This window comes from Coffea arabica, chromosome 6e (assembly GCF_036785885.1).
Source record: "Coffea arabica cultivar ET-39 chromosome 6e, Coffea Arabica ET-39 HiFi, whole genome shotgun sequence".
Taxonomy (NCBI): Eukaryota; Viridiplantae; Streptophyta; class Magnoliopsida; order Gentianales; family Rubiaceae; genus Coffea; species Coffea arabica.
In genome coordinates, this window is record NC_092321.1 from 8,462,545 (window position 1) to 8,475,196 (window position 12,652).

At 35.0% G+C, this 12,652-nt stretch overlaps 1 protein-coding gene across 9 annotated transcripts; it reads right to left on the reverse strand.

The window, feature by feature from the left end:
• Positions 1 to 413: 413 nt before the first annotated feature.
• On the reverse strand, positions 414 to 12,160 carry LOC113696186 (azadirone synthase LFS). Of its 9 annotated transcripts, none has more exons than XR_011816872.1 (16): positions 12,051 to 12,069; positions 11,837 to 11,961; positions 8,993 to 9,188; positions 8,509 to 8,607; positions 8,356 to 8,407; positions 7,285 to 7,406; positions 7,115 to 7,215; positions 6,969 to 7,027; positions 6,553 to 6,609; positions 6,001 to 6,046; positions 5,660 to 5,739; positions 5,207 to 5,330; positions 4,412 to 4,501; positions 1,637 to 1,715; positions 1,432 to 1,556; positions 414 to 630 (listed from the first exon to the last, which is right to left on the reverse strand). XR_011816872.1 is itself a non-coding variant. In XM_027215567.2 (12 exons), the coding sequence occupies exons 2-12, from the start codon at positions 11,903 to 11,905 to the stop codon at positions 5,258 to 5,260; spliced, it is 954 nt and encodes a 317-aa protein (XP_027071368.1). In that variant the 5' UTR covers positions 11,906 to 11,961; positions 12,051 to 12,069; the 3' UTR covers positions 5,170 to 5,257. The 9 variants fall into 9 exon arrangements, 3 of the variants coding, with proteins under 3 accessions (XP_027071368.1, XP_071911038.1, XP_071911039.1); XR_011816871.1 differs by having other exon boundaries at positions 1,427 to 1,556; XR_011816873.1 differs by lacking the exon at positions 414 to 630 and adding an exon at positions 1,095 to 1,133 and having other exon boundaries at positions 1,427 to 1,556.
• Positions 12,161 to 12,652: the final 492 nt, after the last annotated feature.

Genomic DNA, 12,652 nt, shown 5'->3' on the forward strand with positions numbered 1-12,652 from the left:
CGGGAGCAACTAGTTGAGGAGATCCAGAAGTGCAACGCACAGAAGTACTACGTAATTTTTAGTTTGAACAAAAATGCAGGGGAAAAGGGAAGGGATTTCTTTTGGCACTGCAGAACTTGCATGTTGCATAACGTGGTTGATATAGACGAAGTGAAGATGCTGGGAGGAAAAGACATTTTCATTTATTTCGTACTCCGTACTTGGAGAAGGGAAGGGCTTTCTCTTTGCTACTGCAAAGCTTGCATTTTGTATAACATGATGGTTCATGGGCTACGTCAAGTAAATCCAGGAGCAAAAACAACATGGCTGATTGGCCTAGGCCTTGGAGAAGTGATTCAGCAAGTGAGCCGCCATTTTCATTTATTTCGTGCATTTTTTTTTATAGTCGCAGAAGTATTTAGTTGTTCACGGGGTATTTTAAGGGCATTCATGAGTACATTCAAACTAGTGTGAATACCCGTGCCACGCACGGTGCTGACATTATTGAAAAAATGAAAATAAAAGGGTGAATTAAAAAAGGTTAAAAAATTATACCAACACAATTAAAATATAATATATGTCTAATAATAGTTTGAAATATGATAGAATGTGTATATTATTCAAAAATTACCTTTTTTCGAAAAATAGATCCTGAAAAAATAATAGAAATTTATATTAGAAAATGAATGATATATGAATAAAAATGAATGTAATTAAATGTTGTTAAAATAAAATACTTACAAATATTATGCATTCGATTTGACAATCTTGCATGAAGGTGCGAACACTCTTCACACCAATCAACTTTTAGTACGAAAGCCAAAATTGGTGATTTAATTAATTCTGTTGAATTTTGTGGAATGCGTACTACAAATGAAAATGCACGATCTTTGCATGAATTGATTCGTTAGTTGAACAATCTATCACTATTGTCCTGAGAATTAAGTACGTGTGAAATTCAAAATTAGTGTATTTTTTTTTACATAGTTTATAAATAGCATTATAAAAAATAAACATATATCAAGAAATTCTACCTTCCTTTATATTCTCTGAGATAAGAAGCATTACAATCAAATATGAATCGTGCATGTCTATCCTGTAGATTAAGATGCATGTTACCACTGGAATCTTTGATTTATATATTAACATTGTACCTGTTTGACAACTAAAATGTTATAATACAATACAGAAAAATTTGTTGAAATTAATTACCTAACAACAGTGTCGACCACGTCATTACAATGCATACACACTGTTTTTGAAAACGACCTTTACATAGTTATCTACAATTTTTGCATAGCTCATAGAACATGTTTTCTATGTTAATGTTCTGAATATAAACGAGTATTCGAAAATATTTAATCTAGTAAAAATGAAAGAAGGTATAGGTTACGATTATAAATTTAAAAAATTTGTGCAGTAATTAAATTAAATAGAGTAAGTTTACCGTACGCATGATTGTATATTTGAATATCCATATTCTCTTTGAATTTGCTATCAACAATGCTTGTGATGTTGTAAAATTGCTTGACCTCAATTACGTAACTAACTTTCGAGCATATGTATCATTTTCAAACCTACAATTTTTTGAAATATATGTTGATAAGAGTATGAAACAATATTAAAAGTTTGATGTAGTGTTACTGATGGAACTCACCAACTGTGCAGGTATCGAGCAAAATTTAAATTGTGATCGATATTAAATTTGCTAGCTCCAATTGTACAGAGTGATGGTCCTGCATAATATGATTATATTCATTAAAAAACTATTCAAATTATATAGAGTATAAGTAAAAGCATTTGATTTACCTCTGAAATTTCGTACGCAAATACCACATGCTAGTAAAATATTTTTGTTTTGTAGTATATTCAATAACTTGATACTCAAATCACCGATGAGGCAAAGTTTGTCTAAATAAACTTTACAGTGTCCTAACTCCTTGCAAAAAAAAAAAACACTAAATAGTCCTAATTGGCATCGCAAGTTACGGCAACGTGCCAGTGCCATCTAGGCCTAATTTTTTTTTGGGGTCAAAATCTAGTCTTAATTGGTTCTGTTGTTTCTTGATCATGTTGTATGCTTGTGAATTAAAATTGTATTAAAATAGCATGTGAATAAGCACTTGTCTTTAATTAAGGAGTAAAAAGGATTTAAAGTATAAATAACAAACTTAAACGGTTTATGAAATAGATTATGAAAAAGATTTTAATTTTAAATTTGACTGGTGATAGGGTTGGTTATAACCCACTATTTTTTATGTATTAAAATAAATACAAAAATCTATAACCCACTACTTGTTACGTTTTTGGGATTTTTTTTAGGGTTAAATATAGTAAACCCCTTAATTTTACATTTAGCTGCACTTTACCCCCTCAACTTTACATTTAGTTGCACATTTGTGATTTTTTTGAAACGTGATTGTAATTTGCAAAACTCATTTGCAGGGTTGGTTATAGGGTTAGTGTGATGACAAATATTTCTTAATTATAAAAATGTAACATGGTATTAAAATAGCATACGAATGAGCATATGTCTTTAATTAAGGAGTAAAAAGGATTTAAAGTATAAATAACAAAGTATAAACGGTTTATGAAGTAGATAGTGGGAATGTTTTAAATTTTAAATTTGATTGATGATAGGGTTGGTTATAACCCATAACTTTTTATGTATTAAAATAAATACAAAAATCTAGAAAAAAGAATGAGAAGTTTGGAAGTTATTGAGAGGGTCTGCTAAAAATCCCTTCTGCAATACATACAGACTAGTGTGAATACCCGTGATATGCACGGTGCTGACATTATTGAAAAAAATAAAAAATAAAAATAAAATGGTGAACAAATAAAGGTGAAAAAATTGTACCAACAAAATTAAAATGTAATATATGTTTAACAATAGTTTGAAATATAATAGAATGTGTATATCATTCAAGAATTGTCTTTTTTCGGAAGATGGATCCTGGAAAGAAAAATAAAAATTTATATTAAAAAAGGGAATGATATATTTCTACAAATAAATGTAATTGAATATTGTTAAAATGATAATCTTGTTTGAAGGTGCGAACACTTTTTACACCAATCCACTTTTAGTACGAATGCCAAAATTGGTGATTTAATTAACTTTGTTAAATTTTGTGGAGTGCGTACTACAAATGAAAATGCACGATCTTTGCATTTTTGTAATAATGACTTGTACTTCGATTGCACTTGAAAATTTTTAGTCCAATGAAACTACTGAAAATTTCCCGTTACTGAACCTTCCCATCCCACGCGTCCGATTATGAGCACCAAGGCGAGGAGACTGTAGAGTAGCTCACTTTTTCCCTCTAATTGCTTTTGTCTTTTTAGATTTTTTCACATGTCGCTAACTGCTTCATTCCCTCTGCTATCACTTGTATATTTAAAATCAATTTTTAATATTAAATAAAAAGGAATCCATTAGTTTATAAAATGTTCATAATGTAGATAAATTATTAAATTTGGAAAAGGGTGTATGTTCTTATAGGCTTCTTTTCTTTTCTTTTTTTGGGGAAAATGAGTTTGTTCTTGTAGGTTTTTTTTTTTTTTTTTTATATAGAATTGTTTTTCAAAGATTTTGGTTCTTAGTCCCTACTATGTTTAAATCATCTTTTAATATCCAATTCAATATAGTCTTTTAATTTGGCAGCCTCTATAATTTTAATTTATTCTTTTGGTTTAAGTTTAGTTAGAATTCAGAATTTTTCAAATACCAAGAGAAACCATATTTTTTTTTAGTCACCGTCTTCAATTCCCCATCTAATGACCCTTGTGGATTTACCGATTATGAATAGGATAGATGATGTGATTATTAGAATTTAAAAGCTACCACCATATTGTTCCTATTCCGTTTTTCTTTATTTCTTTTGGGTCAAGGTAATCTCTAATCCTTCCAAGTGAAGTTTAAATATGATTGAAAAAACAGGGCCTTCAAGTACATTGCCAAGTAGCTTTAATGAGCGAGGCTATTGCAGGCCTAAAAATTGAAATTCTAGAAGATCACGTTGGTTAATTATTAGAGGTTTAACAGGCCCTACTCTGATGGTTCGAGTTTGTGTCTTATCATGAACAATAAGTGCAACTAAACTTTACAATTTTGTTATTCACACACGTCGTTTCCACTTTCCATTTTCGCTGAATTGTTGCTGTTTGAGTAGCAACAGCACGGTCGGTGCATAAATCATGCCTTTAATGGATATTTTTGGAGCATATGCTTGTGATTTTGTGTTTATACTTTATCCCACTGTTGAGTATCTTTACTTTACGATGTAACAATAAGCAAACAACCGTACATAGGATTTTGTAAAAAAAATTCAGGAATAATGGATGATCAGAAATTCAATGCAATATCATTCATGACAAAAAGCAAATCAAAAGCAAAACATACTTAAAAGGCAGAGGGGCAGAGGGGACAGACCTGAAAATTTAAGCTGGCAAGAATATACTTCCAATTCTCTGCAAGAAGGCTGATTTCCGCTAAAGTCTCTGCACATAATCTCTTTTATAACTGCTCACAAAAGAAACAAAATCAATACATTTACAAATCAATAGAGAACTAAAAACAAATAAGAAACTGAGAGAGAGGGTGGGGGGAATTGGGGGTGGAATTCTTTGGAGGAGTTTTAATTGAGGTGGAATTCTTAAATTGGAGGACTCTTAATTGGAGTAGACTCTTAATTGAAGTGGGAAACGTGAGAGAAAATGCAAGGGGAAACGTGAGATGATGATTAAAGGATTTGTAGGAGCGGTTGTATGATGAGTTAAGAGATAGTTGGAGTGGACTCTTAATTGGAGTGGGAAACGTGGGAGGAAATGTAGAGAGAAACTTTGGATGATGATTAGAGAATTTGTAGGAGTTGTTATAGAATGAGTTAAGAGATAGTGGAAATATTTTAAATTTAAATTTGATTGGTGATAAAGTGGGTTATGAGTCATATATAGATTAGATTTAACTTATTATGTCAATAAATATGCTTAGATACTTTCCAAAATTAACTTCTACTTTTATATAAAAATTTAACCATCTCCACTTTCCTTGCATCTCCCTCACCAGCCCCCCCGGGCCCCCCCAACCACCAAAAAAAAAAAAAACACCCAACAAAAAAGGAGAAAAAAAAAGGAACCTGCCACCCACAAAAAGAAAAAAGAAAGAAAAAAGAAAGAAAGAAAGAAAAGTTAAAAGTGGAAACCAACAGATAGAATGTTTATCTACCATCCGTTACATGAAACAACTGATGCCTTGCCAATCAAGGGTCGAACTATCCTAGGAGCTCTGATCACCATACGTATCTTCATATCTCTGCATCAAGTAAGCTCCACATGTGACGGGTGGGAACCTGAATACAGATACAATAAATCAATGGCACAATAAGACCATTACATCTGGCCAAAACATACAAAAAAGTTTTCCGCTGATCCACCTTGGGTGGGATGTCAGAGGTCAAACTAAATTTACTAACTAAATAGCTTGGCATCTACTATTACCGGTTCCAAGAGCGATTTTTGACGAAAAAAAGACAAAACTTGTAATTGAGAATTAACGACCAAACCTTTTACGTACGTGAACATTGCAACCAATAGCAGATCTCTTCTGGCCAAAACAACTAAAAGAAGGATAACAATGACCTACAAAATCCCATATCATGTATCTAAATGCAATACATACTTCGGAGGATCATCCTCTGAGTGGCAGGTTGGCAAGCATTTGACAACACAATTGAAACTGGGCAGCGCGAAGAAAGCAATCTGCCCACCATCACAGAGAGAAGAAATTAGCAAGGCACTGATCGCTGCTTACAGAACTAAATTTCTCATGGAGAAATCAGCTGAGCTTGTAATGTCCACTGTATCTGTAAAGCTATGGCTTGAGAAAGATTTAACTATTTAGAATTACGTCTGAAACTTTCCTTGTGCTAATATATTTGACGCACACACTGTTTAAGATGAGGATCTCATTCCAACAAAACATTGCTGTTACAGAACATAAGGAGGTTCAGAAAGCCTTACAGAATATCTTTCTTGACCGCCAACCAAGACTCGATGTAGTGTTGACCTGAAAATGATCCCCACAACAGAACAATTTCAACATCACGGAGATGAAAGTTCAGTAAATTAGATATTCAATTATTTTATCTCCAAGAAACCATAAATTCCAGGCCCTCAACTATAAATTTTCAGGTTTCCTGAATTATGAAACTTCATAACCCAACCAGTGAATATGGATGACTGCTTTTACGAAGAGTTTGTAACTTCAGACATCAGTGATTGTTTTTCTTACACCGAAACCACCATAAAGATAATTAGGTTCAATGTGTGCTAGAACATGAGAGCTCCATGACTGAAACAGCTGTCTAATTAAAAACTGAATGCTTCTAGAAAAGACTGGTAAAATATGGGAACTCCTTGTCTGTGTTAGACATTCAATTATTGGTGCATGATTTGTGTTAAAACACAGATAAGAAAAATGAGAACTAACAGTTGCAATAGCTCAAGATCCATTCTCATTTTTTCAGGAGGGGGAAAAAAGGATTACTGTGCTTAGTAGAAACTCATAATTACCTAAAAGAACAATTGCTCCAGCGCTCCAGTAAATCTCCAAGATTCACAATAAATGCTCTGCATATCGTGCATCAACTATTTATTTGCAGCCATCATAGAATGCAGCATGATACTTATCATTGGGACTAATCTATAACAGTTATGCTGCAACAATAATTTAACAAGAAGTCCTCAAATAAAAATAAGAATGGCAGAATGCCAAGAGCATAACCATAAGAAAGTTCTTTAGGTTAATGACCTATACTAATTCATGAGCTGAAGACTTTTTGATCTATGGAGTGACTGCATAATATCCTTTTTTAATTTTTTTTGAATATATGTACGATGAAATGTCCAAACACACCAAACAAGGAATCAGGAACAGAAAATTCCTTTCTACTCGAGAGAAACTGATCGTTGAGAGAAAAAGGCCTTACCCTTTTACTGGTGACACGTATTCCCAAATCTGAGGCTCAACATGCTTGTCCTTGCATATCTGCAATGGAACAGCAGGTTCATGGTCCCACTCAAGAATAATTATGGGATCATTCCTAAGCAATCTAATTCCAACGTTTGTGCATACCTGAAGACCAGTGACATCATCTGTGGCTAACAAGGTAAGCAAGCCAAAGTCACTGTGGGCACCTGCACCATATATTCCTCTCTCTGGTTCAGAGATTTTACCTGAAATTAATCAAGCTCATGTCAGCTTATAAATACAGCCTTCTTTTAGGAAACTGTCCACAACCTGACCTTCATAATGTAGCAGCCGCAAAATTGCAATAGGATCGCCTAGCATTTCTGATTGATCAAAAAAGTTTCCATCCAGGTCAAGTGCTAGGGCTATAATTCTAGCAACTGCCCTTGCAACCTCACTGAACGCAAGAATAAAGATAGAGTGGATGTCAGTATCAAACAAGCTATAAAAGCAGTCTGCAAGATGTAGAGCTAAATGTAGGAAGATTTGGAAAGAACTGCTGAAAGTACATCACAAGATAATAATCAAGAACCTTTCAAATTTGGCAATAGAAAAGATGCAGAACCAGACAATGACTTCAGTTTCATTTCAACGTCATTGACTAGTATTGTACCTTGGAACAAGATAAGCCTTTCCAAAATGAAAAGCACCAATATTTCAATGGTCAAATGATAAACAAAATGATAGGTTCTCGCTTGAGAAATGTGGTGATCATTGTTTAATTACCTGATAATTAAACACAGAATTCCATTCTTCAAACTAGGAAGAATTAACAGTGAATGTGTAGATTCAAGCAAGTGCTTAAAGACATCATAGGCGAGTCAAAAGATTGTGTCTAAGTCTAATCAATTAATGTATTAGAAATGACAGAAAATACAAAAGCTATGTATTTGGACTTATTCAACACGATTTGATGACACATATTCATCAATAATGACTGTTCCGCTAAAAGAAATAATGATTTATCTGATTTTGTAAATATACAACCGCATGGGAGCAGAGATATAACATCTTATGCATCAGTGACATCGAAATAAGTAATTTAACCGGATGGCCAGCAATTTACAATCTAAGTGGCCCATCAACCAATTTCATCAGAATTTAACACATCAAATGTTGTTAAGGTGATGGAACTGCAAATTGGTTAAGAAAAAAATATACCCTTGCACGCAAAGATGATTAATCAATATGATTAACTAAATTGATCTGCTGCTTACTCATACAACAGCAAAGATGATTCAGGTCAGTACTTGACATTAAGTTACTTCTGCAGCACCGAGGAGTACAACCACATGCAAGAAAAATAGATAGTTTTTCTGTTACATGATAGGCATCTCAATACTTACAGTGCTTCGCGGTGGTATCTCTCCATAGTTTCTCTCCATCCAGGCAAAATATCTTTACGGAAAAAAAAATTCCACTTTTAACCAAAAGATTTGCAAGATTTATGAAGCAAGATTGATGTTCAACATGTAACAATAATTGCGTAGCAAAGTTACCTGCTGTAGGCCACAAGTTTGGTCCATGAAGTGGTTTTTCGGCTTGAGGATCATCTTCTGGTACTTCCACACCAATGGAATATCCTTCTTTATAATCTCCTACAAGAACATCAGGGCGCAGAAATGCTTAGCTCAAATAAAAACACGAACTTAGTTCTGCTGCTCATTCTGGTAAGTAGCATGTACAAACATCACATAAGAGAACAGAGGATGCAGAAAGAAAAGGAGCATATAAACAACATAAAAGAGGCCTGATAAGTGACATTTGATAGCAATGCAAATATAGCCACAACCAGGAGTTGATATAGTCAACATGTAAGGCCGGAAAGTGTAGCTGAAAATGAAAATACTCTAAAGCGACAAGAGAATGAACTCCAACTATTCACTTGTATAATGCATTGGCTACACCTGTCCTTATATTCTGGTATTAACAACCATCGGATATAAAAATTAGGATAAACGCAATAGGTATGAGAAAACAAACCATGTATCTGGTTGGCAGGATCCAGATGCTGATCTAGAAGAGGAGTGTAACCACGGTTTTTTTCATTCCTGAGAAGCTTCATCTTTTCATCAAGTGGTAGACTAAAGAACCTTTTGCTTTGAGAAAAGACCTCATCCATAAATTCTGGGCTGATACCATGATTGACTACATAAAAAAATCCAGAGTCCAAGCAAGCCTAAATAAACGATAACATCGTTAGGAGTAAGTAACTCAACTCCCAGAATGATGCCAATCATTGGTAAGCACTGATATGGAGAGTGGAAACGGCTTTAGATAAAGGTGTATATTATTGTAAGAGTATTTGTGCAGGCAAGAACAGGTTATCCATGTATAGCTGCAATAACAAATTAATGCAGCACTAATCAATAAAAGTGATCATAGAATTGAGATGCAGAGTTACGGAGAAATTTCTAAAATTGTGATGATTTTTAAAAAAATTCTACAAAGGAGGCATTTTTTGTATGGAATTCCGTTCAGGGGGTCTTCGCATTCAGCAAATGCGAGCTCAAGAAACTCGCATTTGCTGAATGCGAGGTCTCCCTGAATTTTCCTAGCATTCAAATCAAAAAAAAAAAAGAAAAAGAAAAACAGACCTCGCATTTGTTAAATGCAGGTCAATACCTCGCATTTAACAAATGCGAGGTTCTCGCCCAGGCAACTCACTCAACCGTAGCTCTCTTACAAACCCAGCTGCAAAGTTCCTCCTTTTTCTCTTAGTTTCTCCTCTGCTTTTTTTTCTTTCCTGCTCCAGCTCATCCTTTCCAACCCTCCGAAAGCTTCTTGCTTCCACTCTTCCCTTTTCCCCTCATTTCACTCTTGCTCTTTGTCTTCCTCAGCCCCTCGAAACTCTCAGCCCCAGTTCTTCCTTTTTTTCCCAGTTTTTCTTCTCCCCGAAAATCTCAACCTTCTTGCTTGCCCTTCTCGCTTTCTTTCTCTCCAAATGCCACTCCAATTTCTCTCCCCTTCCAAGCTGCGTTCCTCCGCTTTTTATAACTTCAAGAAATCCCTCAACCCTAGCATCCATGGTAATTGTTTGCTGCATTTTTATGGCCAGAATTTGAGCCGTTTGATGCTCTTAATTCCAGAATATTCTTGGGATCTTCTGGTGAGTGAGGTGGAATTGTGTATTGGTAATCTTGGAGAAAAAAGAAAAATGAAGAAAAATCCCATTTGTTGCTTCTCATTTCCAACCGCGAGGTCTTGTACTTCATGCTGGTTTTTGTACCAGCAAATGGAGCAAGAAGATTGAGTACCTCGCATTTCTTGAATGCGAGGTATCTCAGCTCGCATTCTCCAAATGCGAGCTTATAAGCTCGCATTTGGAGAATGCGAGCTTTTTTTTCTTTTTTTCTGAAAACACTTACCTCGCATTTGTGAAATGCGAGGTACCTGAACTCGCATTTCACAAATGCGAAGATCACATTTGTGGAACCAACTTCACAAATCACCCCCTTTGTAGAATAACTTTTTTTTTTCATCACAATTTAAGAATTTTCTCCAGAGTTACGTTACGTTACTTACTGTATCTATTGCATCGTTGAGAAATTTCCAAAATGATGATGAAATTTAAAAAATTTCTGCAAAGGAGGCATTTTGAGTATAGAATTCTGTCCAAGGGGTCTTCGCATTCAACAAATGCGAACTCCTGAGCTTGCATTTGTTGAATGCGAAGTCACTTAAAATTTTTGACCCACAAAATCCAAAAAAAAAAGAGAGAGAAGAGCCCGACCTCGCATTTGTCAAATGCGAGGTCAGATTTCTCAGTTTCTGCACTACTAGTTATGCTTACTTTTCTGCACTACCGGTTATGCTATTGTTATCTTTTCTGCGCTACTAGGTCATTTTTTGAACTAGTTTTTCCCGGTGTCTGAAGCAATATTTTAAAAAGCTACTACTTAGCTAGCTACACTAACTTTCACTGGTCCGAGATGCTCATTTTCCTTTTTCTAGCTTTCTGCTGTTGAAACAGCAGATGCAATTCCTAGTGATGCAGCAGGGCTGATGCATTTCCAGTAGACAACGGAAGGAACAATAACAAATTAGAGAAACACACAGTGATGACAGCAAATCATGAACAACACCTATCTCAAGCACGTCGACGTTTTCAAGCTTTCCAGCGACTACTTTTCCGGAGATGGAGTGAGTTTTTGCAGCTATTGGGAAAAAATCTGGAACTCCTTCAAATGTTTGAAAGCTGATGCTAAAATGCTATGTTTGTAGCGGTTTGACTCTTGGTATTGGCCTCAATTTCGTCTTCGTTTTGGTGTTCCCAAATCGAAATCGCGTTAGGGATTTAGAATGTTAGAGCTGCTCTGTTTTGAACATTCACCGGCTATTTGGGAAGATAGCTCACAAGCTCGCATTTTACAAATGCGAGCTTTGTGGTTTTTTTTTTGGCCAAAGACATTTCTGAAAGCACTAACATCGCATTTGTCAAATGCGAAGTCCTTGAACTCGCATTTCACAAATGCGAAGATTCTAGTCTTAGAATTAGCTTCAAAAATAACCCCTCTTGTAGAACAATTTTTTTTTTTCATAATAACTTAAGAATTTACTCTTGCATCGTTGCATGGAAATACTATATACTAACTTAACAACTGAACAATTCATTACTTGCTAAGAAGTATTAGTCCCACTTTCTACTCATATATTCACTCTTTTAGTTCTTCAACCTTCAAACTAAATTACTCATCATCGGAAAAAACTGTAAATTTACCCCACAGATAGACCAAAGAATGCACAAAAATAAACTTAAATCGAACGATAGCAGGTGTTGGGGGGGGGGGGGGGGAATAAAAAGAAAAGGAGGAGTGGAGTGCCTGCCTGTCTGAGGAGAGAAACAGATTTTTGTATGTCGGAATCGGAGAGGTCTATACAATTCAGTGCCGCCATATTTGCAGATGCTGCCGGAAGCTTTTGTTCGTCGATGGCTTTTTCAACTCTATGGTCTAAGAGCAAATATGAAGAACACCGAGAAAAGTGATGAGTCCGCTATATATAAAAAAAATAATTAAAAAAATCTGACAGTATCACTCACCTCTTGACTTTGTGGTTAGAAATTGGAATTTTGCAGATAAGATAACACCGAAACAGGGCCACCACTGGGCCAATGGCTCAGTGGCCACCAGGGACCAGCAGCGAAAAAAATCTAAGGATTATGCCATAACACTTCTTTGGTCTAGTTGGATCTGTATACCCACTAGCCCCTATCACAGCCTCCTTAGGCTCCCCCTCCTCCTAGATTAGGATAGAATAGGTTATACAAATGTATCGTTGCTGACAAAAAAAAAAAAAAGATAACACCGAAACAGGTCTCTTATCCGGATAATATGAAGATTATGATGCCATTAATTTGAGAGTTATAAACGTTAATAAACCATTAATAGTTTTGTTATATAAATAATCTTTCAATCTAATTTTACTAACCACTTATCCCTAACTTTTAAACGCTTATCCTTAACTTTTAGGTAATTCCATTGTTAGATTGTAATGTAGACTTTCATCCCAATTTTTAAAAATCGGAAACGAGTTCGACTACAAACAAACGTGTCTTGTCTGGTCCTAACTTTACAGTTTCCATTCCAATCGACCACGTAACTCGTCAAGTTAAATCCATTCTAGTCTGAGCCAACGAACAAA